The 24,104-nt window shown below is 39.9% G+C and overlaps 1 protein-coding gene across 5 annotated transcripts in view; it reads left to right on the top strand.

Annotated features, from left to right (window-relative positions):
* The window catches only part of LOC120307121 (F-box only protein 11-like), a 70,092-nt gene extending 48,432 nt beyond the window's left edge, over nucleotides 1–21,660 (top strand). Inside the window, exons 4-12 of one of the 5 annotated variants that reach the window (XM_039341420.1) lie at nucleotides 1,015–1,159; nucleotides 2,960–3,089; nucleotides 4,487–4,570; nucleotides 4,657–4,789; nucleotides 17,638–17,744; nucleotides 17,837–17,948; nucleotides 18,530–18,636; nucleotides 18,732–18,869; nucleotides 21,629–21,660. In XM_039341420.1, the coding sequence (XP_039197354.1) occupies nucleotides 1,015–1,159; nucleotides 2,960–3,089; nucleotides 4,487–4,570; nucleotides 4,657–4,789; nucleotides 17,638–17,744; nucleotides 17,837–17,948; nucleotides 18,530–18,636; nucleotides 18,732–18,869; nucleotides 21,629–21,649 (977 nt within the window). In that variant the 3' untranslated portion in view covers nucleotides 21,650–21,660. Of the gene's footprint in view, nucleotides 1–1,014; nucleotides 1,160–2,959; nucleotides 3,090–4,486; nucleotides 4,571–4,656; nucleotides 4,790–17,637; nucleotides 17,745–17,836; nucleotides 17,949–18,529; nucleotides 18,637–18,731; nucleotides 19,524–21,628 lie in introns of those variants that run through there. The other 4 variants (XM_039341419.1, XM_039341421.1, XM_039341422.1 and 1 more) reach the window with 4 other exon arrangements.
* Nucleotides 21,661–24,104: the final 2,444 nt, after the last annotated feature.

The following is a 24,104-nucleotide window of genomic DNA, read 5'->3' as shown; positions in this document are numbered from 1 at the left end:
AATTTAGTTGCTTTCTTTGTAATCTTTTGACTGGGTGTTACAAAGAAATTTATTTGAAGAAATGGAAAAATCTCTTACATGTTCTTTGTTGCTTAATGTGCCCTTTTCCCATTGCTGTTGTACCAATGTGCCCTCATTTATTATTTTTATTGTATTTAAGCAGCTTGAGCAAAAGGAATAAAATATATAAACCCATTACATTAGAAGAATGTCTTTGTGGAGGACATTCCATTTGGAATGAGGAATTCTTTTAGGAACGTCTGGGTGTTGGAGAACTTTTTATCCCCTCCTCTTCCTGTATTTTCCTGTCATCCAGACAGCTGAACTTACACTGGTCCTGAGTGCTATGTCTTTAGAAGCTCTCCCCTCATACAATACCATGCTGCAAGCAAAGCTATTTTGAGTATTCTTTTGTTCTGCATCAGCAAAGTTGGCCATCTACCAACTTTGGTTCAACTTTTGTATGATAAGGTTTTGCTTACATATTGTCCCCTTTGTATAGAAGTCTGCTGTTGTAGTTATTCACTAAATTGGGAGTTAATGTAGGAATAATTTCTCCTAACACAGAAAGACTGGAAGATCTCCACCAGCCATGTATATCTTGACTGTTATGAATTATTCAGGAATGCGAAGACTAGATTTTGGAATATGCGCTTGCCTTCTTTGATGGCTCCTTACTTGAAATTAAGAGATATCAAAATCTTTGAGTGATTTCTGTCTACATTGTGCAAGTATCAGGAAGATAAAAAAAATCAGAAATTTAATATTGTTCACTGCCTGTCCGTATTGATTGCTAAGCAAGGGTGGTTTGTTGGAATTTATCCAAAATCTGTCAACATACCTAGTTTTATGCATACCTAGTTTTTATGCTTTGGTAAGTAACCTACAAGCTGCTTCTTCTAATAACATCTTTTTCAGTCAGATCATGAATATAAGAAAGATACAAGATGTCTATGATCTTTCTTGATAAAAATAATCCAGACAATTCAATCCTGTTATTTTGTATTTTAATAGCAGCACCTGCAGAACAGTATCTTCAAGAAAAATTACCTGATGAAGTGGTTCTGAAAATCTTTTCATACTTGCTGGAACAAGATCTTTGTAGAGCAGCATGTGTATGTAAACGCTTCAGTGAGCTAGCTAATGATCCAATTTTGTGGTAAGTGAAAAGATAATTCTTAATTATTCTGAAATATCCTACATGTTATCAAGCAACCATAAGAAAAAATGAATTCCTACTTAGTTGTTCCTATTACCTTGAATGAAAACAGATATTTGACTTGCAAGAAATTAGTTTGGCACATGCTTCAAACTGTATGCCTACTTTTCTTTAATGCATCCTGTCAGTCTAATTTGGCTAATCACAGAAATTTCGCTATTTTTTAAATAGAAACCTATTTGTACACTCAGAATTGTGGAAATGCTGTTGAAAAATCCAGAAAAGATTTCTGAATTCTTCATAGTCAATAGGATTTTTGCTTTCTCTAATTTTATTTCCACCATTGTAAAAGTATGCTAATAATGTTCTGATTATCTCCATATCAATATATATTGAATACTAACTGTTAAGTAAACTCCTTAAGTTTACATTTTACTACTAATGACTTTAGGAAAACATCCCTGTAGCTTTACAATCCTACTTAGTTTCCAAGCCTAAATAAGATTAGCCAGATGCTGCCACCTGCTGAGGTGTAAGGACTGTATTTAACATAGTTTTTGAATGTTGTTTTTAAAAAATACAAACAAAAGATTTGTAAAATAGAAAAAAAATCGGTCACAGGAAAAAAAATAAAACAAAACAAAAATCTATTAAAACAAAACAATAATAAAAATAGAGGTCTGTAAATAACATTATACATCTAAAAAGGCAGTTCATATGTCATCAAAAACTTGATTTTAGCTAGCACCTAAAATAAAAAAGCTCTAGCTTTAAAAGTTCCAGAAAAACATCTACTTCTGCTTCATTGATTATGCAAAAGCCTTTTGCCAACAAAAGTGCGTATAGTCCAGGCCATGGTTTTACCAGTTGCAATGTATGGCTGTGAAAGTTAGACCATAAGAAAGGCTGAGCGCCAAAGAATTGAGGCCTTTGAACTATGGTGCTGGAGAAGACTCCTGCAAGTCCCTTGGACTGCAAGGCGTTCAAACCGGTCAGTCCTAGAGGAGATCAACCCCGACTGCTCTTTAGAAGGCCAGATCCTGAAGTTGAAACTCAAATACTTTGGCCACCTAATGAGAACGAAGGACTCACTGGAGAAGGGCCTAATGCTGGGAAAGATTGAGGGCAATAGAAGAAAGGGATGACAGAGAATGAGATGGCTGGATGGAGTCACTGAAGCAGTAGGTGTGAACTTAAATGGACTCCAGAAGATGGTAGAGGACAGGAAGACCTGGAGGAACATTGTCCATGGGGTCGCGATGGGTCGGACACGACTTCGCAATTAACAACAAGCTTTAAAAGTTAATGACCTTGAACACAGAATAAATCATGAATCAATGCTAAAATGTGGAAGTTCTTTCACCTCTTCAGATATTAATTTAAGGAAGGACTATTTCATAACAGGAGTAATATATATCTGTATTTGCAGAGTGCATTCTTTCATAAAACATCATGTAGTTCTATGAATGCTGCTTAGCAGTTGCTTGATTTAATTTTCCATTTAGAAAATGGAAAAAGGCAGCACATCTTGCTTTTATACAAGAATCTTTAGTAGAATAAGAGGATTAATTTGTGAAGGAAAAAGAGAAAAAAAGAGTTGATAAACAATTTCTGTTCAGCCAGGTGCTTTTATAGATCTATAACCTTAATTCCTTGTTCATGTTTCCTTGTATTCAAAGAAATTTATATTAAAAATTACTCTTAATGATTATGATTTCATATAATTTTTATCTGTATAATTTATATCTGTGTTCTCTTAAAATTTATTTGCAATTTTCTATTCATAATGTCTTTATTCAGGAAGCGATTATACATGGAAGTATTTGAATATACACGTCCAATGATGCATCCTGAACCTGGTAAATTTTATCAAATAAATCCAGAAGAATATGAACATCCAAATCCATGGAAAGAAAGTTTTCAGCAACTGGTATATATATATGTTTTTTAAAACCTTATTTATGTTACATGTTTACAATGGTTGAAATGCTGAAGAATAGTCAAGAGTAGGGATACTCAACATTTATTCATCTGCTATCTTTCAATCAGTTCATAGTTTTGAGATCTTGATTTGCGCTACTACCATGATAGCTTCATTTCCTAAGTCCCTGGTTCAGTTTTATATTCTCAAATCATTACATTAAAGTTCCTCATTTCTACGCTGATGAAATATAATTCTTGAGATGTTATATGGTGCATTTAATATACAGTTCTTTGGGCTAAACTGCAGTGAAAAGGGTGCCTTTTATTTTGAGAAGAATGTTCTATTGGGAGCATATTAATAGAAAAACTTAAAAACTAGAGAAGGGAACTGATCAAAGGGTATGAAATAAAAGACAATTAGTATGTCAATATTGTAGTATACAGATAGTCTTAGGGACCATATTTGGTTCCAGAAACACTTTATTCAGCAAAGTGATAACTAACTAAATCCACAACTGTATTTAGGACCTTACTTCAGCTTTCCTTTGCTTTACAGACCTGCAAAGGTCGTAAATGCGAGGATTGCTCATAAAATTACTTTTTCATCATCATCATCACAACTGTGAGTGGTCGTTAAATGAGGCAATCTGTAAATAAGGACTACTTGTAATATGAATAAAGTGTAAATAACATTGAGTGAGAACTCAAGAATTTAAGTCAAAAGTGATTACTAAAATGAGAAGTTTTAATACTCAATCCATATACATTCTATTGTCACATAATTTGTGAAATCAAGAAAAGGTAAATCAAGAATAGTAATTAATATGACTAATTCAACAGGTTGAGAATTCTTAGGAAATCATTTTATTCATAGTCTCTTTTATTCATAGTCTTCCTCATTTTTGCTGGCTTACGGCAGTGCCAGTGTATTTTAATATATTTGTGTGTGTATGTAAAGCAAGCAGTAACATGGCTTAGGCAGTGTATAATAGCAAAATGCATAATATTATTTTGCATTCTTCATACATTATTGAGCCAGCTTTATGGCAAATTCCAGTAAGTTTTAAAGAATGAAGTTCACTGTATTTCAGACCAAGGGCACATTCTTCTGGGAGTCCTATGACCAGTGTTGCCTTTTAAAGTTGGAAGCACCTCAACAAGATTCTAATTAGGTCTGTTTCCTAACTCCCACCAAATTATTTTCATATCTGTTCTTGAATTAAAGAAGCCTGAAATTTAGAACCATCTACTGAGCACAATTAATAATGTATTGAAATGATGTGAATTACTTCCAGGTGTTTTGCAATGCAATATTTAACACGTGTGTTATTATTTCTCTCTTTCTCTGGTGTAGCTCAAAAAATACGGTTTACCATAACTTAACATTTTTTTCTCAAATTTTAGTATAAAGGAGCACATGTAAAGCCAGGATTTGCTGAATATTTCTACAGCAACCCAGCAAGATACAAAGGAAGAGAAAATATGCTGGTACATCTTAAAATTACCCTAATTGATTACTAGTATACTTTTTCAATAGCTATTTATCTCTAAGCAGTTCCTTTGTTTTCTTTTAGTATTATGACACCATTGAAGATGCATTAGGTGGTGTACAAGAAGCTCACTTTGATGGACTTATCTTTGTTCACTCGGGCATATACACAGATGAATGGATATACATTGAATCTCCTATAACGATGATTGGTGCAGGTATTCAATTTGAAAACATCTTAGTATCACTTGCTTTAATTAACCATTGTATTTAACTTTCATAAACAGAGCCATTTGCTTTATAGTCATGTGAGAAATACCAAGACAACAAGCTACAAAACTAATAAGTTATTTTTACTACACTAAGTTCCAGACAGCACTCTTTATTTCATTTCGTATTAGGGTTTTTTTTGTTTCTGAGGAAACATTAAAACATTGAACAAGCTCCCCCCTTCTTCTTTTCTACAATAAAGTTCAGCCTCATCAGATTTCTTTCTTAGAAAGAGACCAGCATTTAAGTTATTTCCCTCTTTTTTAATCCAATATTTCAAATAAACCCACTTATTTTGCAATAGCTGGTTTCTCTTTTTTATGATTATTTTATTGTTCTTCCTCTCTTGAGCTAAAGTAGAAATGATTATATATTTTGCACTTTTGTAAAACTAATTCACTTTATTTTTTGGTTTCTATATTTGATACTGCATTTTTTTTGTTCCTAAAGCCTTTCTACTGACCTTGACAGAAACAGCTTAATAAACTGGAGTTTCCTTAGCAGAGGGATGTTAATTATAAATTTCCTAATTGTGTTCGGGGGTTTTACTTTTGTGTTCTGCAGTGGAAACTTCCATGCAGTATTTTACCCCAATGTTTTTCTACATTGGATACAATTTTATTGTCAATAAATTTTTCTTTTGTCCTTAGAATATGTTATTTTAGTTTAAAGATGCTAGCCTTGCCCTTCACATTAACACAGAATTGTGTTGAAACAATTATGAATAGGTTGGCCGCTTCTTACTTTATGTCTTTTTTCTGGCAGTTCGTTCTCCCCTGCCTCCAAATGGACAGGCACAAAAAGAAATTAGACGTAATTTAAGATCCTAAGCAAGCCAAGATCTTGATAAATGTAGTGGCTTATATATAAAAAATAAACAATGGTTTCCTTTTGGAACATGCTAATACATTATACTAAACAGAAAACAAATTACATTATGATGTAGTATTAAATGCCAAAAATAGAGGAGCGCAGTGGTTCACATGGTTAGGATGCTGGATTGACTAATAGCAATGGCCGGGTGAGCACCCATCATTTACTTCAGGTCCTGTCAATCTCACAGTTTGAGAACAAGTTATCACAAGTAAATAGATGGGTACCACTTTGGTGGGTGCATTAATGGGGACATGAAAAAAGTTCCTAACTGGGTGTCCTCTAGGCAACCGTGATGTCATCAGCTAATCCTTTCAACCCAGAAGTGCCTTAGTTGCTTCTGACACAAACATGACGTGCCAATAAGGAAACGACAACCGTGCCAACTTTGAGGCACTAGAGACTAAGATATTGTGGTTGGTTGCACAGTCAGCCAGATGTTTAGACTAGATTTTGAATTTAGGTCCACCTATCAAGTCCTTCCCAAGGACCTGGATAGATGTTGTTATTTAATAATATTAAAGGTGCCTTTTGAATCGACTGATATAATTATTGGGTTAATTAAACTGCAGACACCTTAAAATCTTCATTCATTTACAATTGAATCAAACAGCTCTCCTGGTATCTCACAACCTGCAGCAATCAAGTTGTTTAGTTAGGTGTGTGTTAGTTGGAGATGGAAGATATACATAACCTTTTTCATAGCATAATTTGCCATTCAAAATTCATGTAACCTTTCTTCTTTTCTGAAGGAGGGAAGGATATATCCGGGAGGGAAGGATATATCCGGTGGTGGGATTCAAATATGTGAACAACCGGTTCTCTGTGTGGATGCCGTTTCCGGAAGTCAGTTCTGGTCCTGGGCAACAAAAAATTAGCTACCGGCTCTGCCGAAGTGGTGCAAACTGGCTGAATCCCACCACTGGATATATCTCTTTCCCAAATAGCTTTTAATAACTAAAAGAGTGATATTTGTGGATAGGAAAACACGATGGGAGAAAGAATAATAATTTCCTAGTGCTGTTTTCCTAATCTAATACCAATGTAATGTAGTGATTAAGGTGCAGGAAAATTGGGGTTTTAGACTACTCTCAGCCACAGAAACTCAGATGTGGCTTTGGGCCAGTCACTGACTAAGTCCAAAATGTCTGAATAAACATGTATTTATATGTATGTTCCAGACTTGTAATCAAAGCCATTAGGAGCCAGCAAAAATATTTAATCATCTGCTTGGCCTCCTCCAAATCAAAATCTTAAAGTACTCCCCTGAATCCATTTAACTCCCATGGACATTAATGGATCTTCTGAGTTGTATTCCATTTTGCCTGAATTGATCACTGCACACAGAAGAAAATAATGTTTGTTGCCTCCAGAAGAGCATTATTTGATTAAAGGTACTGTTTCCATGAAACTCTTTTGTTAGTTACATGTTCATATGAGCTTGATTACAATTCATTCTCTACTGCCAACTGGGAAAGTGGCAAAAGAAGAATAAACAGTGGTCACACCTCTGTAGCAGAGTAAAGGGAAAGGAATGGAGCCACTTACCTTCAATGGTTCTCAGTGAAAGGATCTTACTGCTCATTAGCCAAGACAACAGTCATGCACCTTGGGAATCTGAGCCCAAGATGCCCCTACAATCTCACATTGCTGGTACCTTGCAAGCAGACAACTCTTGCTACCTTCCCAATTCCTTTCCCAATTAATGGTTGATGGACGTTTTAGGTTAAAGTAGCCCTACCATTGCCTTTAATTTCTTTGCTTCTTGATCATAATTCTTAGCTGTCCATTGTGATCATTTGTGAATTATAAAACTGGCAAATGCATAGCGGATTTCACTTCTTTTGGTCAAATGTGCAATCACAAATCTTCCTACTGTGGCTGGAGCATATTCTTTGTTAGATCGTTTTTTCTATCATTCTACCAGACAGGACCAAAGAATTTACTTTTATGTCTCTAGGTACAATGAAAGACAGTCTCTTGCCCACTCTGGTAAACATCGTGTTCATCATGTTCTCTGAGATTTACACTTATGGTTATGTACCTGCAGAGAGACCAATATAGGATCTTCAACAGTTCAGTAGCCCCCCCCCCCCATGCATACCATATGTCTAAGCATAGCTACTATCATAGGATTAACGCATATGTGGTTGAATTAATTTTGAAAAGTCTCTATAGTGGTATTCTCTAATCCCTTTAACACCAGTTCTTCCATTTATGGATTCTTCTTATTAGTAGTATTCATGTTTTTCCAGTTATGTTCAGGTAGAGGAATTAATCTCAAAGTGAGATCTTGTTATACTTTATACTGATTGAAATTGAGACTTTCTCCTTTGATGATTTTAATATCAGAATTGGTTACCTCATGAGGTCTCACTCTAGAACAGCCAAAATATAGGAAAACAATTCAGTACGTGTAATAGGCTACTACTTTTGTAGTTATTATACCACTGTTCTTCTTTTAATTTATAATTGCTGAATACATCTACCAGTTCAGTGTTGTACTGTTTGACTTCCCCATGCTCTTGAGATTTTTTTTTAAAAATGAATTGTTATGCTCCTTCACCATCAAGGTATTTTGTTTCTTTATTGGGTGACTGTGCCAGTTGTACATTCCTATGCTGAACTGTTTCCCTGGGTAACTCAAGTCCCTCTCCTTCTACTATCAAATTTTCAGGCTTGAACTTTGCAGAAGTTCCCAAGATATTTAGGTCAAGTATGTGATCACAAATCTTCCTGCTGTGGATGAAATGTATTTTTCACTAGATTGCTTTTTCAGTCATTGTGTCAAGCAACAACAAGGACATATTCTGGCCAGTTTTTCCTAATCATTCTGGTAAACATATTGTTACTCATTATGATTTCTGTGATTTACATTTATGGGTTGTGTGCCTGCAGAATTGTTAAACTTCAGTTTGGTATCTGTTCAATAAGGCATGGCTTGATAAGAATCTTTATTGTATGTCAATAAACAAGGTCATTTAATTTTGCTATGCCAGTATGAAAGTACCCTTCTTGTACTGATAGTCCTCAAGAAACCACAGATCACTTAATGAATGTTCAAAGTTATGACAGATACCCCAAAACTACATATGACCCTGTTTCAAAGTTACAACAGTTGCAGCACCCACCCACCCCGCCTCTCTTCCTTCCATCCCAAAAAGACCCTGCACTGCTTGGGCCTGCTCCCCATTTCTCTTGGAAGCAGCTGCCATTTTCAGCACCCTGACAATTCCTTGCAGAAAATGGCAGCCGCTTTTGGAGCTTTCTGCTTTGATCAGCTAGCCTTTGCAAGGCTGCAAATGTCTCCTGGCTTTTGCTAGACTTTGGGCAATTAGCTCTGCATACAAAACCGGCAGCTTCAGGATAAACTTTTCAAAACCTTTTCCTTGTTTAATCCCTCCCTCTTTGAGGAAGTCACAGTTCTTCAATGAAGAAAACACAAAAAACTCGAAGGGTTGGACTTTTGCTGTCTCCCCACCCCCATCCCTCAGAGCTAAGTACTAAAACTAAACTCTCTGCCTCTGCTCTCCAATTTCTAACCCTTTTAAAAACCTTACCTTGATTCCAGGCTGAACAGTAAAGGGATGGAATCAAGCAAGCAAAGAACATCTTTCTGCAGCTTTTTGCCTTGAATTCAGCTCCAAAAGTTTAGCTGACACTGGTCCTTGCAAACCTGTTTGTGTGACTTAAAGGCAAGTCCTAGTGGATCCATTGTCTCTCCTGTTTTGCTGCATGTATATTGTATCCTGCTAAACTTTTGGAGCTAATAGGGAGAAAGTTCTGAAAGCTAGAGAACTGGTCCTTTTTTTACCCCAGAAAGACAGACCACCTTGGCAAGAGAAAGGGTAGGAGCAGAATTAAGAAAGGCAGGCACACCCAGTGTTTTCCTTCCCCATTGTTTCTCGATGGAAGACAGTTGTTCAGCTGGCCAGCATGCTGTCATAGGAAGCACTTGGGGTAAGAAGCCGAGCATGGGATATCTTGGAGTGGGGGAGGCCTGAGGCAGATGGGCCTGTCCCTGCACTAGACCTCCCAGTATCTCCCACCCCTGACCTCCACTTAAAGACCATATATTTGTTTAATGAATGCAACAATAGCTAGTTGTTACTTGAGGCACTTTATTTAACATTTGTCCCAACTTCCAACTTGATGGACTACTTGTACTCCCATCACTGAAACTGGGTTTTCAAACAACCACTGAACCTATTTAAAAAAAAAAAACTGGAACAATTGAGGCAAAGCTGTAGTGATAGAAAATTGGCTGCATTTGAGTGAACTTTATTTGTTTTTGTCCATCAAGATCCCATGGAACCCTAGAGCTCCACAAACCTTAGTTAGAAAAGCCCTAAATTAAGTTATGCTTTTTCTTTCTCCCATATTTCCCATAGCTTAAACATTAAGCCTGCTGCTTCTCAAACATGGAGCTAAATGGTTACTGTACGTAGGCAACAGTTCTGCCCTAAGATATTCCTAATGTAATCCAACATTTACCATCCATCAATTTATGGCTCAGTTATAAAACTTTCATTCTTTCTTTGCAGATTATCCAAATCATAGTGGCACATGTAGATGGCTCCAGAGGAGCCATTTTCCTCCCATTATTGCAACTCTGTATTCTTCAGGTACTTGTATTCAAGATCTCCTGCATAACAACAGTTAAAGTAATTACTCTCCAATTACTAGGCAAGTTTATGAGCTAGTTTTAGTATCTCCCTCCCCCCCAAAAAAATCAAAAAGTGCTGTCTTCATAGAAAACTGATCTATTCCCCTTTACATCACAAAAATACAAGAAATGTATGCAGAATCTTGCCACTTTAACTTGCTCATATATATTATTCTCTGTTAAGAGTAGAATATTTGCTAAGAATTCTTGTTTTGTAAACTTAACCATTTCAAAAGAATATTATTAATCAAAGCTCTGAGATACTTATTCTTTGGAAATTTTTCAGTCTAGGTTGCTAGAAGAAAACAGGCATAATAGATATACATTCAGTTAATTGTTTTCCCATCTGCTATTGGTAGGTACTGGTCCTCCAGATGAATAGGAGACAATTCATCCTCTTGGTTTGCCTGCATCAAATCCCTCTGCTGGTGACTGATTTTAAATATTGTTACATGACCAGATTGTCAAGGTTATTTCAGAAAATTCCATAGTAGACTGGTCCATAAACAAGAAGTCCAAGGTTTTTCTTGCACCTTCCATTATAGGTTTTGCATTGACAGATACATTGCTGTATTTTCATTTTTAGTAATCCATACTTAGAAACCACAGCAGTATCAACAGAATCAGAATCAACAGCTAGAAATGGTAATTGTATCCTTCAGCAAATTCCACTGGAATAACCACAAATGTGATCTGCTTACCTCATAGGCCATGATGCAATGCCTAACCTTTTGTAGTAGGGTCAAAGTAGACTTCTCAAGTCTCCCAGCAATGCCTTCATTTTATCTTTCTACTGCTTTAGGTCCTCGGCTTGCTACTGCCAGACAATGGGGTTTTTGGGGGGGCATATTCCAGGTTTGACTACACCTGTTTCAAACTTTTTTCTTGATCTTGATAAGCTGCTGGGACCATCTTCGCTTGCAGGAGGAAGGAATGATTCTGATGGGGAGGTAGTGTAAAGTAATGTCAGAAGAATGTAGAGAGCACCTTAATTGTATTAGGCATGTTAAACTAGAGAGAGGTTAAGATACATTCCAGGACCCTCAGGGACTCTTGTTTCCTGACGCCCCGTATCTCAGAGGGTTGACTGAAGAACATTTGTTCTGATTCTGATTGTTTCAGAATCTCGAATGAAAACCAAGTGTACTTAATATTGCTGAATAGATTCAGTTACATATGTCATATTCAAACAACGTGGTCATCTAGTCTTTTGAAAAAATGTTTTTTTTAATTGCTTTTCAATGTCCTGTGTAATTTGTGTTTTTAGCTTTGGAAAAGGGAGACTGAAGGTGAACATGATTACAGCATATAAACATTATAAATATTGTGAAGAACTTGAATAAGTTTTCATCCTCCCAGAACAATAGGATTTGAATTCTTCCAGTGAAGCTCATTGGAAGATTTAGATAAAAGAGATAGCATATACTTAACCTAACTACCATATTTTCCGGCATATAAGACGACTTTCTAAAGCATTCAAATTGGCGCCGAAGTCGGGGGTCGTCTTATATGCCGGAAATTACGGTAGTTTCCGGCGTATAAGACGACTTTCTAGGCATGCAACTCGGCGCCGAAGTCAGGGGTTATTTTATACGCCGAGTCGTCCTAGACGCCGGAAAATACGGTATGTATTTTATGTTGTGATCACTAACTTGGAAGTTTAAACAGGGACTGGATATATTCAAAAATGAGAATTTGTGGTGCCACTATTGCTTTCTCTGCGTGGTCTATGCCCTGTTCCTCAGTAGTCTTGGCATCAACCAAGAGTCAAATACCTCCTCCTTTCCTGATCTCTTCCCTCTCACCATTCCCCTCAGCGGTCATGGTGTGGAATTTTACGCACATCCCTATATCTCCCAGTTTATTATGGCTGTTATTCTGAGTGTAAGCCAAGGAGCTTCTGGTTGTTTATAAATAAGGGGCAGTGTGCAGTGGTTTATTACCATCAAAAATGTGATCTTATTGAATCTTGTTTCTAAGACAGTCCAAGTGTTGTCTCAAGGTCTTGATTAGCAGCATTTTTTCCTTTTATATGTTAGTATTTATATGTATTATTCTGGAAATACTTACTGATGAGTCATATAGAATTTCATTCAAATATATGTAATTAATGGCAAAAGTATTTTAAGAGGGACAAAGTTAGCTTTTATTTATATTGAATTTGTCAAAATAAATTATAGGGAAGGTGAATTATATGTAAGTATTCCTTTTAGAAATGTAACATGACAAGGAAGAAACAGTGCAATTCTGGAAGCAGATATGGGATAACCCAAAGAAATACAACAAGGATGCAGCTTGGTTAAAAGAGGTGGATGCAAATAAAACAGAAGTTGAAATGAAAGAACTAGTAATAACAACAAAAATGGTAGAAAAAAGAGCAAAGAAAATCAAAAATTGGTCAGCACCAGGTGAAGATGAACTGCATGGGTTTTGGTTGAAACATCTAACTGTTATACACCCACTCATTGCCAAGCAATTCAACAATATACTACAAGGAGGAGAAATTGAAAAGTGGCTAACAACTGGGAAAACCTACCTAATAATGAAAAATCCAGCAAAAGGGGCAACACCAGGTAACTACAGGCCAATTACCTGCTTACCAACAACTTTCAAATTACTAACTGGTGTGGTAGCTGATGCAGTACAACAGCATCTAGTTGAAAACAATCTCTTTCCACCTGAGCAGAAAGGAAACCGCCCCAATAGCAGAGGAACAAAAGATCAACTCCTAATAGACAAAATGATCTTGGAAAACTGCAAGAGAAGGAAGACCAACCTGAATGTGGCATGGATTGACTACAAAAAGGCATTTGACTCTCTGCCACATGATTGGATAATCAAGTGCCTAGAAATAACAGGAGTCAGTAGAAACATCAGAAAATTTGTGCAAAGATCGATGGCACAATGGAAGACACAGTTGCAGATCAATGGTGAGAGCTGGGAGAGGTTAATATCAAGAGAGGAATATTTCAAGGAGATTCATTATCACCATTACTATTTGTTATTGCACTGTTTCCTCTGTCAACAATACTGAATAACTCAGGACATGGCTATCAAACATCAAAAACATCTGCTAGACTATCCCACCTCCTTTACATGGATGATCTGAAGCTGTATGGAAAAACATCATCTGAAATAGAATCGCTGCTCAACACTGTCCGTATATATAGCCAAGATATTGTAATGGAGTTTGGCTTGGACAAATGTGCCACACTTACTATCAAACAAGGAAAAATAGTGAAAACTGAAGGAATCAAGATGCCCCACGAAAATAACATTAAGAGTCTGGATGAGGAAGAGTACTACAAATACTTGGGTATCCTTCAAGCTGACAACATCAAGCACAATGAAGTCAAGAAAAAGATTAGAGGTGAATACATCAAGAGAGTGAAGAAAATCTTAAAGTCCAAACTCAATGGAGGAAATACCATAAAGGCAATCAACACCTGGGCAATCCCAGTCATTAGGTACACAGCTGGAATAGTGGACTGGACTCAAGAAGAACTAAAAGCAATGGATAGGCAGACCAGAAAAATAATGACAATGAATCATGCCCTTCATCCACGCAGTGACATTGATAGACTTTATCTACCAAGGCAAATAGATGGGCGTGGACTGCTACAAGTACATCAGATGGTTGAAGAAGAAAAATGTCTTTGGAAGAATATCTGAAGAACAATGATGAAGATGCACTGAAATTAGTATATCAGGAAGGCTTACTAACTACTGGAGAGATCAAACTGGCCTACAAGAAAGACCAAATGAAGAACAGAATAGAGGCATGGGAAGACAAAGCACTACATGGCCAATACATGAAAAAAATAGCTGGGAAAGCCGATAATAATAAAACCTGGCAATGGCTAAGAGCAGGAAAATTGAAGAAAGAGACCGAGGGACTAATTCTGGCTGCACAAGACCAAGCCTTAAGGACAAATGCATACAAAGTCAAAATTGAGAAGACAGCAACAGACAGTAAGTGACGCCTATGCAAAGAAGCTGAAGAAACAGTGGACCACTTGGTAAGCTGTTGCAAGAAGATTGCACAGACTGACTACAAGCAGTGGCATGACAAAGTAGCAACAATGGTGCATTGGAAGATCTGCAAAAAAATATCATTTGCCTGTAAGCAAAAACTGGTGGGATCATAAAATAGAGAAAGTCATAGAAAATGATAAAATTAAACTGCTCTGGGACTTCAGAATTCAAACAGACAAGCACCTGCAACATAACACCCAGACTTAACAATTGTCAATAAGAAAGACAAAAAAGTCTGGATAGTGGACGTGGCAGTGCCTGGAGACAGCAGAATAGAAGAGAAAGAACTGGAGAAGATAACAAAATACAAAGACCTACAAATAGAAATAGAAAGACTGTGGCAAAAGCAAGCAAGGGTAGTACAAATAGTCATAGGCTCCTTGTGTGCAATCCCAAAACAACTGGAGCACCACTTGAACACCATTGGCATTGACAAATTCGCTATTAGTCAATTGAAAAAGGCGGCCTTACTAGGAACTGCTTCCATCCTGCGACGATACCTGTAATACCATCAAACATCCACATCTGCCTATCCCAGGTCCTGGGTAAGGACTCGATAGGTAGACAAAATGCCAAATCCAGTCTGAACATCTGGCTGACTGTGCGATGATTGAAATAATAATAATAATAATAATAATAATAATAATAATATAATAATAATAATAATAATAATAGTAAAGTGGAAGGGACCTTGGAGGTCATCTAGTCCAACCCCCTGCTCGGGCAGGAAACCCTACACATTCGGACAAATGGCGTCAGTCTCTTCTTGACAAAACTTCCAGTGTTGGAGCATTTACTGCGTCTGGAGGCAGGCTGTTCCACTGATTAATTGTTCTCACTGTCAGGAAGCTTCTCTCCTTGACTAGTTTCCACCCGTTGCTTCTTGTCCTGCCTTAGGTGCTTTGGAAAATAGCTTAATTCCCTCTTCTTTATGGCAGCCCCTGAGATATTGGAATACTGCTATCATGTCCCCCCTTGTCATTCTCTTCGTTAAACTAGACATACCCAATTCTCGCAACCGTTCCTTATATGTTTTAGCCTCCAGTCCCCTAATCATATTTGTTGCTCTTCTCTGTACTCTTTCTAGAGTCTCAAACATCTTTTTTTACATCGTGGTGACCAAAACTGGATGCAGATTCCAGTGGCTCGGCCCTTACCAAGGCATTAAAAGAGTGGTATTAATAATCACGTGATCTTGATTCTAATCCCTCTGTTCATGCAGCCTAGCATGTGTTGCCTTTTGTGACAGCGCAGCACATGCTGGCTCATATTAAGGATTGTCTAACTAGTGACTCCGAGGTCCTCTCACAGGTACTATATTGAGCATTGCGTCCCCTATGCTGTACTTGTTGACAGTTGGTTTTTCTTGCCTAAATGTAGAACCTTGCTTTTTCGCCATTGAATTTCATTTTGTTAGTTAGTCGCCCAGTGTTCAAGTCTGTCCGATTTACTTCTGTCTAAAAGCTGTTTCTGGAGTGTTGGCTATTCCTGCCAGCTTGATGTCGACTGCAAATTTGATGAGTTCCCCATCTATCCCTTCATCCAAATCATTGATGAAGATGTTGAAGAGCACTGGGCCCAGAACAGAGCCCTGGGGCACACCACTACACACTTCCTCCATATAGATGCGGTTCCATTGAGGACCACTTGCTGAGTACGGCCAGTCAGCCAGCTACGGATCCATCTGGTGGTGATTCTGTCTACCCCACATTTTTCTATCTTATCAAGTAGTAGGTTGTGATATACTTTATCAAATGCCTTACTGAAGTCCAAGTAAATTATGTCCACAGCATTCCTCTGATCCACTAATTTTGTCACTTGGTCAAAGAATGCAATAAGATTTGTCTGGCATGATCTATTTTTGACAAACCATGTTGGCTTTTAGTAATGACTTTGTTTCTCTAGGTGTTCGTCGTTGATTCGTATGTTGATTATCTTTTACAGATCTTCCCAGGTATTGAGGTCAGGATGATTAGGTCTTCTGTAATTCCCTGCGATCCATTTTTTCCTTTTGTGAGGATGGGAAACTACATCAGCTCTTTTCCAGTCCCTCGGGTAGTTTTCATGTGTTCAGGATCTTTGAAAAATATAGTTCCCAGTGCTCCGATATTACAGCTGCCAGTTCCTTTGAGAACTTGGGGTGTAATCCATCTGGTCCTTGGCGATTTGACTCATCTAGGCTGGACAGGTGCTCCCTAACCATTTTCTTGCCTATCTTAACTTGTGTTTCTGTTTTGTTTTTTATGGCACTATTTTTGATAGGTTGGTCTGTTTTTTCCCTTTGTGTAAAGACAGATGCAAAACACGAGTTAAATAGTTCTGCTTTCTCCCTGTTGTTTGTCACCTATCCATTTGTTCCTATCCATCCCCTTATCAATATCAGATGGAATGGATACCTTCCTTAGATTTAATGGAAAAAATGTTCCAAAATGACAGCATGTTTCCTGTGCTGAATTTATCTTGAAAATGTACTCTTTCATTTTTACAGCTGGCTAGTTTGTACATTAGCACTGCTGAGATTAAAATTCAAATGATTAATTATAACTTTGTGCTCCTGGTGGTTTTTCAAATAGATATTCATTTGCTTAAACTTAGTGCAGATATAGGTACCATTATAACTTATTTTGGTTTTAAGAACTTTACAATAGTATATAACAACCTGAACTCTTTAATACTTTATAATCAGTTTTGTGTTCTGTTTCTCTGCCCTGAATGAGATTGTGTTGTGAAGTCAATATTGGCTCATGACAACTCTATGGATAGTTGTTCTCTCTTCAGTTAGGTGACTGATCGTTATTAGAATAACAACTATGACTGTTGTTGTCGTATTAATCCATTGCATTGCGGGTTTTCTTTTGTCTATCTATTTTCTTAAATAAGCACAAAGATTTTCTCTTTGCTTGTCATGTCCACTGTATGAAAGTCATTGTTTGTCATTTGAGCTTTGATTGAGGGTCTAGTTTCTTCTACTAAAACTAAAATTAATGTCTGATTTAAATATGAGAAAAAACAATTTTTGAATTTTTTTAAAATAAAGTTACTGGACTGAATGTCTCAATATACTTAAAACAATCCAAACTCATCTGAACTGTTCAATATAAAGTTTGATTTTGAAAAAAAAATGATGGCAGATTCTGTGTTATTACTTTTTAAAGAAACTAGAAACTATGGTTTGTAATTTTCATCTAGTAATTTATTTACAAATTTTATATTTTTGTAAAGCTCCTGGGAAAGTAGCAGATAAAGTTATTATTGAAAACACAAGAGATTCAACCTTTGTCTTCATGGAGGGATCAGAGGATGCTTATGTTGGTTATATGACAATCAGGGTAAGAAGAAACATGGGCAAATACTTGTCTTGAACCTACTCCACTGAAAGAAATGAATAGCTAGTAAAGGGATTTATTGTATGTTATTTCAGTTTAACCCTGATGACAAATCTGCACAACACCACAATGCGCACCATTGCTTAGAGATTACAGTCAACTGCAGTCCAATAATAGATCATTGTATTATTCGAAGTACTTGTACAGGTAAGTAATTTCTTTGTAGAAATAATTAAGTAGCGAATATTATTTGTAGATATCTAAATTGTGTGTGTGTGTGTAATAGAACCTGCTTTCCTAGGTGGTGAAATTTCATGTGTTAATATGAACTTTCAGCCTAATGAGCTTTACTTTTTAAATGTTTCTTCACTTGTTCCCAGGTGTCCTTAACAGATAATTTATGGTAGGGATATGCAAAAGTTCCATTCTGAGGAGTACTTGAAAATGTTATGCTTCTTACAGCTCAACCCAGTCCAGCTGTTCTGGGAGTGGTCTGGTAGACCTCCAGAACAGGAGGTGGTTTGTTGTGTTCTTACTCCACAGAGCTCTAGAGCAGAGTATTTTGTATATTCTTAATTTAGTACTATAGATTGCTACACTGCTCTTTGTCTTCTATAAAAAGTAATTTACTTAGCTTAGTATTGTATTTTGAAAGGCCAAGATTACATAAATTGCAATAACTATTCAAGTTATTCTAGTTGCAAAAACAATTGGTCGCATTTGTTTCACATATATTATGAAAGTCAAACACTTATTTCATTTTTTATATGTACAAACTTCATTTTCAGTTGGTTCTGCAGTTTGTGTTAGTGGCCAAGGGGCTTGTCCCACTATCAAGCATTGTAACATAAGTGACTGTGAAAATGTTGGACTCTACATCACAGATCATGCACAGGTAACACTTCTTGCATTTTTCTTTTTTGCTATCTCTTTTATTGTTTTCTTAAGTATTTTAACTCATTCTAAAGCCATTCTTTTCCAACCTTTTAGGGGATATATGAGGATAATGAGATTTCTAATAATGCATTAGCTGGGATTTGGGTTAAAAACCACGGAAACCCTATTATAAGACGAAATCACATTCATCACGGGCGCGATGTTGGTGTTTTCACATTTGACCACGGCATGGTAATGTATATATATTTCTTTGTGTGCATAAGTACACAAGCAAATATAGATAGATGTGTTTTGCAGACAGATTTTTATGTGTATGTATGTCTCTTGGGAAGTGAAGCTTTTGTGAACATTCAGGATGTTTTTGTTAGCTCATTAGTGTCCTTACCAAAGTAATGAATTCTCTTGCATCTATAGAACAAGTATATAGTATGTTTAACAGGGATATTGAAGTCAAAAAGCTTGAGAAACAATTGCCTTCAAGACATCCTTATGTTCCATAACTCCTATTCTCTGTGTATTTAAGAGACATAATCAATTGCCACTTAAAAACCTAAACTCTTCTAATGCTATTTTCAATCTTTCAATCATTGCTCAGAATTGTCTCTGTAATACTTGTATATTAATGTGGCAGCTTTTTTTTTGTTGTCTCAAAAATATAACTGCAAATTCTCTTTACTTTTTTCCCCCTTCCAATCTTGGTTACAAAGGCACTGTTGTTTTATATTCCAGCAAGACATAAAGTGGGAATTGCAAACAATGAAAGCTTGAAATGAATGAGTTTTTTCTCTCTTCGTTTTATATTTGGATATGTAGTGGCAGTTCGGATGATGTTTGCATAAATCCCATATCACAATATCTTAGTTTTGCTATTTCTCCAGCAGGATGGCTGTAGAGTCCAAATGGATGGGTTCTATGACGGCCTTCCTGCCTGGCAGACTGGGTAAAAACTTCGGCCACACCCCTTCCTCTGTGCGTGACCCCAGTTTTGACTCAGTCTCGAAGCCTGGTAGAAGTGCGAGAGGCAGCTCTCAGAACAAAACTAATTTAACTCAAAAAAAAAAGAGAGAGAAAAGGAATCCCCTCTTCCTCCAGTTGAAAGAAAAGTTTCCTGGCAGCTGATAAGACTTGAGAGATGCAGCCAGGATCGGCGGACTCGTGAGTGGGGCGTCAGGGACTAACGGGAGGCTTGGAGCGGGAACGGATCGCTCGCCGATTTCCGGCCCGCCGAGCAGCTGTTTGGCGCGGGGACCTCACACCGGGTTGCTCGTCGCCCTCCGGGTCCGCCAAACAGCTGAGTGGTTTGGCCGACAGAACGAGGTGCCGCTCAGTGCGAAACAGCTGAGCCGCGCGGGAAGCGGCAAACCGCGGCGCCGCTCGGCATAGATCAGCTGAGCGGCGCGAGAAGCAGCCCGACAAGAGCAGAACTAGCGCTAAATTTTCTTTCTCCTCAGAGGAGAGGCGCAGCCCTCTTAAGACTAAAGGAGTCTCCCTGATAGCTAAATTCAAAGATCCGCCATTGTTTTGAACCTCGTGGATTCCCGGGCTACCATTGGGAGGCGTGGCTTCTTCCCCATTCGCCATTTTGAACGAGCGGATCTACCCGCCGTTTTTCCCTTGGGGGTGGGGCCACCACCCGGACTCCATTTCCCTGCAGACAAAGGGGGACCCCTTATGCTATGATCTGAGGTTATCTCAAGAAATTGAGACAAGAGGAAGGAAGAGGGAAAAGAAAGAGAACCGTTCTGATCGTGGTCTGTTGCCACAGCCACAGACTGGGGGAGAGAGAGATATAAACTGCACTGTGTCTGGACTAGGTGAGGAGGTGAGGAGGAGTATTTTTCCCTGACTGTTCCTATAGTGGCCTTTAGTCACTGCCTTGCAGGATCTTCTGTCAAAAGACTCCTGTCTGTCCGGCCATTGTTTGTATAGGCAGAGGAGGGCTCAGCCCCAAGCATCTGCATCTGATCTGCGTATCTTATTCCCCCACTCCAGGCATTACCGACTCGGGGTGTCTGGCACAATGGCAGACAATGTCTCGTATTCAGTCACGCAGGTCCCTCAATTGTCCCCCCCACAGCAACAACAAAAACGCAGATCTTCTGAATCAGAGGGGGGGGGGAAGAAGAAAGCTAAAACAAAGCACCTTTCTCAGAAGGGACAGTCTAAAACGGCTGAGCGAGAGGCTTTGAGGAGACATTTGGCTTTAGAAAGGCAAATTAGCAGGGCACAGAGAACCAATGCCAATGGGACAAATTTGGTTTCCCCTGTCCCAGCGGTGGCACCCAGCACAGAACCTACTGCCGAGGAAGTGCTCAAGACTTGGTCTCCTCCTGGGGAAACTGAACAGTTAGATTCCTCCAATCCCTCCTCACCAGCTTCGTCACCCGACCACACTCCAGCGCCTCACCCCAACGACAAGGCGCAGGAGAACATATGGTCGGCACAATTTCATGCATTCATGCAGGATGCATTCTCCCAGTTCATGGCTTCTAAGGGGCAAGTGGCCTTTCACACACCCCGTAAGGGATGGGCTAGGCCACCCCCTACCAGCACCTCTGAAACTTCCTCTCAACTGGGAGAGGGTGACTCAGTAGACCTTGACATGTCAGACATGCCCCTCTCAGAGGACGAGGAGACTGCACCTGAGCAGGCGACGAGCTCTGGCCTCTTTAACCCAGCGCTCCTAAAATCACTCCTGATAAAGGCAGTTTCCACAGTCAACCTAACATCAGTACAGGATGAGAAGCCCTCAACAAGCAAGGAGGCCAATCCTCTATTTGCCAAAAAGGTTCCACAAGATAAGTACATTCCATGTGCGGAGGTCTTTATGACCACGCTGGAGGAACAATGGTCCTCACTTGCAAGCCCACCGGCACCTAACAGCGCGGAAAGAAAGCTTTTCAACCTATCTCCCTCCTTCTCTAACATGTTAGAGGTTCCTACTGTAGATAACCCCTTGATTTCCTTATTTTCTACCTCCGCGATTCCAGGAGACATGGCGGAGGTCTTGAGACCTGAGGAGAAGAAATTTGAACACTCCTCCGGCGTTCCCATATGGCTGCAGCCTGGGCGGCCAGAGCAGCCACTTCATCATCATTCTTCGCGAGGGCCAGTATCATGTGGCTGAGGGAACTGCAAGGCACGGTGCCTCCAGACCAGGTCAGAGTACACCAAACATTGGCTAAGCTCCTCGCGGCCTCGCAATTCGTGTCTGACGCTTCACTGTACGCAACAAAGTATGCGGCACGATCCATTGCGGCCACAGTGGCCTCGCGTAGGCTACTGTGGCTCAAAAATTGGAAGACAGACCTGAGGTCCAAATGGCGTCTTTCGACGTCCAAATACAGTGGAGCAGCCCTATTTGGTTCCATTCTGGACCCACATGTCAGCGAAGGCAGAGACAAGAAAAAAATCCTAGTACATCCATCAAAGAAGTTAGACAGGAGAGGCAGTCAGGACTTCCGGAGACAGGGCTCCCGCCCAGGAAGCCCCTGGGAATGGAGACAGCCCTTTAGATCAGGGCAATCCTGGGACTGGCCCAGAGGCTCACGATCCTTCTACCCGAGACAGGATCGAACCCAGGATCGCCAAAGCCCGGGAGCCAGGGGCCAGTTCCAGTCCAGACGCCCATATAGGGGAGCGGGAGGCAGATCCTTTAAGCGTACCAAGTGACGCCAAACAGGATACTCCCATTGGGGGTCGGGTAGGAAATTTCATCGAGGTCTGGGAGCAGACCACGACCGACGCCTGGGTTCTGGAAACGATCAGGCATGGCCTGACCTTAGACTTCTGTTCTCCCCCACCAAACCGGTTCATCAGATGTCCCATCTCCAGACGAGTACACAAGACGAGGCTGATAACTTCGGCCATAGCCCACCTCCTGTCAATTCAGGCCATAGAGAGGGTACCAAAGGAAGAGGAGGGAAGAGGATTTTATTCTATCCTCTTCGTTATCCCAAAGACATCAGGAGGGTGGAGAGCAATCTTGGACCTGAAGGGCCTGAACTATTTCATAAAGTACAGGAGGTTCAAGATGCACTCCTTGAAATCCATCCTAGCCAGCGTCAGGGAAGACGATCTATTATCCTCAATAGATCTCATAGAGGCGTACCTACACATCCCCATCCATTCCAGCTACCGGAAATTCCTCAGATTTACCTACGCGGGTCGGCATTACCAATACAGGGCATTACCCTTCGGACTATCATCAGCACCAAGGGTATTCACCAAGATCCTAGCTGTAATAGCGGCCCATCTCAGGTTGATCCCGGTTCGCGTTCAGTTTTATCTGGACGACATCTTGATTCAATCCAGATCTCGGGAGCAAGCAAGGGCAGATCTCGAGACCACAATCCGAACCCTCCAGGGGCACGGATTCTCGGTCAATCTAAACAAGAGCCACCTCATTCCCTCAAGGAGACTGCAACACCTGGGCGCGGTGATAGACACGTCACAGTGCAGGGTATTCCTTTCCCAGGAGCGACTGATCAGCATATCCACGCTAATCCACCAAATTCAAAAGATCAGGAGAGTGCCCTTGCTACAACTCTCGAAGCTCCTGGGAAAGATGATATCTTGCATGGGCATCATCCCATGGGAAAGGCTCCACTCGAGGGAGTTGCAGTGGTTCCTCCTACCCTACCAGAGGAGGAACCTCAGCACCTCCAACAAGAGAGTGCTGGTACCAGCACAGGTGATGAAATCACTAAAATGGTGGCTATCCCCCACGACACTCAAGGGGAGCATATTCAGGGAACCGAACAGGGTCACACTCACGACAGACGCGAGCCTGTTCGGATGGGGAGCCCACCTGGGAACCCAGATAGCACAGGGCCAGTGGGGACAGAAGGACCTGTCACACAGCATCAACTGGCTAGAGCTCCGGGCCATACACCTGGCCCTCCGTCAGTTCTCTCACCTAGTAACGAGGAGGCACGTCCTCGTGCTAACAGACAATGTAGCAGCCAAGGCACATGTAAACAAGGAGGGAGGAACGAGATCAGTGGAACTAATGAAGGACGCATTGGCTCTGGCTCGGTGGGCAGAAACCAATGTGAGTTCCATCAGAGCGGAACACATCTCAGGGGAGACAAACACCCAGGCAGACTCCCGGAGCAGAGCCAAGGTGGACCAGTCGGAATGGCGTCTGGACCCGGTTCTCTTCGAGGAGATCTCCCGGAGGTTCGGACAACCGCACCTAGATCTATTTGCCAACCACAAGAACACACAACTCCCCAGGTTCTTCTCCAGATTCCCGTCCCCGGGATCGGAGGGAACGGATGCTCTCAGGTGCCGGTGGCCGGCGCAACTCCTGTACGCCTTCCCACCGCTGCCATTAATACCAGCGACCATACGCAAGATGATCCTGGAGGGTGCAGAGATGGTCTGCATTGCCCCTCACTGGCCACGGCGCCCGTGGTTTGCCGACCTCGTGGACCTTTCGATATCACCTCCGTGGAGGATTCC

Source organism: Crotalus tigris, unplaced genomic scaffold, assembly GCF_016545835.1.
Source record: "Crotalus tigris isolate CLP2741 ecotype Arizona unplaced genomic scaffold, ASM1654583v1 scf7180000017765.3138416, whole genome shotgun sequence".
In the NCBI taxonomy this organism is placed as follows: domain Eukaryota; kingdom Metazoa; phylum Chordata; class Lepidosauria; order Squamata; family Viperidae; genus Crotalus; species Crotalus tigris.
This window is presented reverse-complemented; position numbering and strand designations above follow the sequence as displayed.